The sequence below is a fragment of the Borostomias antarcticus genome, assembly GCF_949987555.1.
Source record: "Borostomias antarcticus genome assembly, chromosome: 8".
NCBI classification, from domain to species: Eukaryota; Metazoa; Chordata; class Actinopteri; order Stomiiformes; family Stomiidae; genus Borostomias; species Borostomias antarcticus.
Window position 1 is genome coordinate 10,423,975 of NC_140241.1, and position 6,000 is coordinate 10,429,974.

Below are 6,000 nucleotides of genomic sequence, written 5' to 3' on the forward strand. Positions count from 1 at the left end.
ACTGAAATGAACTCCATGTGAGAAGAACCTTTTGAAATTTGTATTAAAACTGGATTTCTGTCTCTTCCTTCTCTCTCGGTGGAATACAGTATAAACTGGAGTTTTCTTATCATTCTGATAATATTGAGAAATCATCTTAAAATGTTGATTGAATTTAGATTAATTCTTATGTTAACAGCACATTTTACACATGATAAATCCCTTGCATTGTAAAATTAACTTTCCTGAGCTTACTTATCATTAAAAGCCATTGGTGAATGGAGAATTGTGAATTTGTATTTCTAATTGTAAATTTGTTTTCTAGCTACCATAACGTCTTTCTTTACACATGACACAGTACCTCACAGAACTCCTGAAAGGCGTTACTAACAACAGAGGTGCAAACCCATCACAGGTGAAGAAGGTGACAAACATGCAAACCCATACATACACAGATCAAACAAATGACCTATTTTGGATTAAAAACAGCTATTTTCACCTAAAGGTGACAAGTCTGCACCCCTGAACAATGAGAGCAGATACATGAGAATACAAAATATTTATCAAATATATAATTTTAATAGGACTTTACTTTCGGCCTGAGTTACAGGGCAACAATCTCCCTTAAATGACTGTAAAGTCCTATTATGAAAAGGAGAAAAACAACACAGTGTCAGTGGAAGAGTGGTGGAGAGCTCAGGCCAGGCTGGCTATGGGCCGGTTCTGGAGCAGGTGGAGAGCTCAGGCCAGGCTGGCTATGGGCCGGTTCTGGAGCAGGTGGAGAGCTCAGGCCAGTCTGGCTATGGGCCGGTTCTGGAGCAGGTGGAGTGCTCAGGCCAGTCTGGCTATGGGCCGGTTCTGGAGCTGGTGCCACAGATAAGAGGATGGCCGTCGAAATATCTTCCCGCAGTGACAAGAGAAGGGCTCGCTCTGGCACTTTTTCAGCGGCCTCAGGTACCTGTGGTCCCCTACGAGCCTGGGCCTTTTCAGGGTGCCCGCCGTGTGGCGTGCCAGAAGCCCCGCCCCCGTGAAGGTCTCCCCGCAGGTGACGCAGATGTAGCGGGTGGCCTCGGCGTGCTGCATGCAGTGTCGCAGCAGGTAGAGCAGGCGGCGGAAGGTGCGGCCGCAGTGGCAGCGGTGGGCGCGGGGCCCCCGGTGGAGGTAGCGGTGGCGGATGGCCAGCGAGGGCTGCCGCGAGGTGGCGCCACACTGCCTGCAGCGGTACACGCTCTTGGACCGCCAGCTCATCTTCAGACGCCTCTGCAGAGCCAGCTCCCGGCTCTCATTCTTGAAGATTTTCACGATCCTCAGCGGGGCGGGGCTGGGAGGGGGTAACTGGGCCGGGGCCGGAGCGGCGAGGACGTGGGTCTGGGTCGGGGTAGTAGTGGGGGCAGATACAGGGCTGTGGACCGGCCGTGTGTATTGAAGTGTCACTTTCCTCAGAGTAGAGCCGGACCCAGCAGGGACAGAGACAGGCACTAGGGTGGGAGCCTGGGGTTTGGCAGGGGTCGGGGCAATGACAGGAGCCTGGATGTTAGACTGCACAAAAGACGGCATCTGGGAAACGCTTTGGAGAAATGTACCCATCCTGTGAAAAGGCAGGGTTGTGGTCTGACTCTGGATGGGAGCGGTTGCCTGTGTTGTGGGAAGTCCCTGACCACCCTGGACACCCATGGGGTTGAAGAAGACCACAGAGGCCGTCTTTGAAACGGGGCCAGGCTTTGAGGAGCCCGGAGAGTTAGAGGAGGCCGGCAGCAGAACCCCAGGCAGTTCGCCTACAGGACGGACCGCGGTGGCCTTGTGGATCTTAACGAAATGGTCCATGATAGCAGCGTCTGAAGGAAAGAGGCCACTGCATAAGGGGCATCGTAATAACGTCCGCCTAACGCAGTTCTGTACATGATGGTCCATGCTGAAGAATGGACCACTGCCGCAGTGGACACACTTCTGGGAATGAGATGCACCTGTACTGACACTCTTGGCTGGGGCTGGGACTGGGACTAGGACAGGGGCTGGGAGTGTTGAGACAGCTGGAGGGTCATTTTGAACATTTTTCACGGGGCAGGGGGGGGATAAATTGTGAACCAGCGCCTTGTGCTCGACCAGGGCCTTTTCTGTCAGAAAACAGGACGTGCATATGGAACACTGGATATATAGCTCTTTGACACCAGTGCATCTCTTCATATGCCAGTCCATATTCATGAACGGGCCTCCCAAACAGCGGGTGCACTGGTTTGACCTGAGGCCCGAGGGCCTGATCTGGGAAGGCTTGGACGTGAAGGACGAGCCGCTGACGCACCTCTTCGCGTGCCAGTCCATATTCAGAAACGGCCCCCCCCCACAGCGGGCACACCGGTTTGACTTGACACGAGAGCGGGTGTTCCGCGACGGCTTGGAGCTGCTGGGGTGACCGCTACCACTCGACTCCGCAGACTCTGTTTCGGATGTGTCACCTGGCTTGAAGTCTGAATCCCCCCCCAGCGAGGAATCTGTATCACTTTCCTCCTCTTCCTCCTCCTCTTCATCTAAGATCTTCAGAGGCGCTGAGGCGCTTTCGTCGCCCTCCGTCTCACCGGGGCGCTCCTCGAGATGGCCCCAAGTCTCGTCTGAGCTCTCGGTCTTAATGTCATCTCCGCTCCCGGTGTCCTGTGTGAGCGCGGGCCAGTCTGGGAGAGGCGCCCCCCCGTCCCACGGCTCAACCCACTCTTCCTTCTCCTGCTTGATCCCTCCACCCAGAGTGATCGGGTCAGGGTCGATCTTGTGACTGCCTGGATTCACCATGCTGTACGTGTGGTCGTTCCGTTTCTCTATTCTGAAAGAGTTGTTGTACGTATGATCGTTTAAGACATCGATACCAAGCTTATTCAGTGGGCCCTTGTTTCGAATCCCCGGCTCTACAAGGATAGTTTGACGTCCTTTAGATCCATTCACACTGTTACTCAAATTACCCGCGGGGGTAGTATTGCATGATTCTGTGGTCCAAAGTTTCCCTATGTGTTTGTTCAACTGCCACAAGTTAATGAAAGACAATTTGCAGGTCTGGCAGTAGAGGCGGGACTGTTGGTGTGCGTTCTGCAGGTGGGTGGACAGCGACATGGCCCGGCTGAACGTCACCTGGCAGATGTGGCATGTGGCCTCCACATCATCCTTCTTGCTGGACTTGAGACTCCTGTGTGGAACATCCCACTCATCATCGCTGGAGTCCTCCGCCAAGTAGAGCAAGTGGGGCATGGAATCCATGGGGGCGACCTGCTTATAACAAGAGATAATAAAAGACAATAATCAGATATCAAGAGGATCAAATGTAGGCTATGTGATGGATAAAGTTCATAGCTGGTACTCATTAAAACTATAACTATAAGCTGCATACTGACACATCATGTCTGAGAAATGCACCAAAACTAACGTTAAGCCCAACCAGGGATAATCAAGAGAATGAATGGCTACATCATTTTTTAGGATGGCTACCAACACCACTGTTCACGTAAACTTAACTCCTTCACGGTTGCGCCGAAACGCAAACTTAACTGACCTGAGGCTTCTCGGTTACGCTGACATCGTCCCCGTTTTCCATCAGTTCCAGCTCTGCCCCCACCGCAGCCACTCCGACTTCAGCACATACTTCCATGGCAAAGCTACCTTGAATGTAGCTAAAAGTAAAACAGCATTACGTTGAGGTGAACGTTGGTTGAAACAACAATAAATCTTGACCCAAAGAACACATTTCTGGAAAAAAAAAAAAAACTTGCAAGGAAGAATAATTCATTACGGACCCTATGTAAGGGCAGCTAATCGGAGATTAGCCAGCTATCTGATAACACGGTCGCACCGCTGTTCATCTAGATCATGTAATGTGATGATGCTGATTGAGAGAGCGCGCCTCTTCTAAAATCAAATACATTTACGTCAGGTGCTCATGCAGCCTAATAATATGATCGATATTTATTTATTTTTGCTTGAATATTATAGTGGTACGTAACGTTGTAAGCTATCTCTGGCTTTAAAAAATAATGTTACCTTTATTGCTAGTCTTCTCAAAAAGGTTTACTTGCTTCTGCTCCCATTACTTTAATCTACATCCTGTTTCGACAGGAAGAGGCGGGTAAATCGCTGGTGCGCAGGCTGAAGCCTACAAATCCCAGATTGCACCAGAGGCCATCTTGGTTAACTATGTACTACAATTCCCAGGGTTATACTTCATTATTTATTTATTTTACCATAGAATTCAATCACACACAAGTTATTAATAATACAGACAAAACAACAATGATGCAAGGGGGTATTTAATATATTTAATATATAATATTATATATTAAATATATTTTTTAATATATTGTTTGGTTTCATTTTCAAAATTTAAAAATAATGGTTTAGAATGGCTGAATTTTGATTCATGGATATAATATTTGGCTAAAATAATCAACAAATTAATATATAATTATTTCGCTGTATGACTATTGCATACCAAACAACACATTTTCCCAATTAACAGAAAAGTCAGAGTCAAATATGGTCCACTTGATACTAAATTGAGTAAAAAGAGTGCTTTTTAAATTAATTAATTAATTAATTAATTAATTTATTAACTACTTCATGACTGACACACTTCAAATTGAAGCATAAAGCAGAATTGGGAATTCTATATCTTAAGCTGTATTAGGGGCAGCATATGATAACAGTGTCAAGGAGTTAATCAGTAGAAATTAGCTACTGAACAGGGTTCAATTACTGTGATTCAAAAACCTGCTTGCTTCCTTATACCAAATGTATTGTAGTAGCCTAATAGTCATGCATACACCATTATGCTTATCATAACATTATCTTTATCATGATGGCATATACTAACTGTATCATGCAACCACCAGAAGTATAGCAGCTTCAGAAAGTTACTTAGTTAAGTTAAATACTGACTATGCATTTGCTCAACCCAGGCACTAAACCATCTGATTTCAGAAATTAATTAAATTTACAGTACCTGGCTGAAGAGTTGTGCTGAATCAGCAGGGGGGGGGGGTATTCGACCACACACTGACACACACATTGAATAGAAGAATAGAAAGTTGAGCCATGTGTAAAAGTCTGGGTAGGCTACAGGTACATTGGAGTTCTTGTAATCGCTTGTCGTTGTGTTGCTAATCAGTTCCTCATTCCAGTCCTAGGTACTCAGTTAGACATTTAAAGGTTCCCAAACTGGCAATTTACTATGGCCTACTACCCGTCGTCTACTGCTATAGCAGTCTATCACTATCATCCTCATCTACATCCCATCCGATCATCATGATTATCATGCACACACAGTGAGCGGCGTGCATACATCGAGCAGTTCGTATTTTTCATTTCTTGAAGCCGGGTTTTACACGTCTGTAGCCTATAATAATTGTATTTATATTGCATCAATTTCACCTCAAAATTGCATGCAAGTGCGAGAGCTGACGTTAAAGTCACTCGGAACCTTTGTTTTTCGCTTTGTACCCCTACGAGAGTATTTGAGACACAGCCGTCAGACGCTTGTTTGGATTTTGGGGATTTAATTTGACAGACACGTAACAGTAAGTGTGCTTGGGATATGTAAACAGTGATGTTTCATTCACATTAAATGTCGATACTTAACTCTATTACGTTGAACAAACTTACTTTGCAGTGTGTTTGGGGTCCAATACTAGCTGCTAGCTAACGTTGGCGTGTGGCGTAGCTAACGTTACCAACTGTGGCCGTTTCTCAGAAGAAAGGGTCGCGGTACGATTCTGCAAATTTCAAGTCATCTGCCCAAAAGTGAAATGTGATACTTCTATGTTGTGTTTTATCCGTTCCAGCCGTCGGCATGTCAGAATCTGGCCACAGCCAACCAGGGATGTACGGGCAGGGGCGGAGAAGGCGGCGGCGCCGAGACAGGGACGGACCCGCAGGGCAAAATCTATCCGGTCCTAGTCGCGATAGGGAATATGTCCCCAGAGAACGCAGGGTTAGGAAGATATTTCCTGATCATTTCTGTTTTTTATGTTATTTTATTTGGTATCAGTT

General features: G+C 46.8%; 1 protein-coding gene across 1 annotated transcript in view; it reads left to right on the top strand.

The window, feature by feature from the left end:
• Positions 1 to 5,474: 5,474 nt before the first annotated feature.
• The window catches only part of smg9 (SMG9 nonsense mediated mRNA decay factor), an 8,583-nt gene continuing 8,057 nt past the window's right edge, over positions 5,475 to 6,000 (top strand). Inside the window, exons 1-2 of the mRNA XM_084442249.1 lie at positions 5,475 to 5,528; positions 5,793 to 5,941. Of these exons, the coding sequence (XP_084298375.1) occupies positions 5,801 to 5,941 (141 nt within the window). The 5' untranslated portion in view covers positions 5,475 to 5,528; positions 5,793 to 5,800. The remainder of the gene's footprint in view (positions 5,529 to 5,792; positions 5,942 to 6,000) is intronic.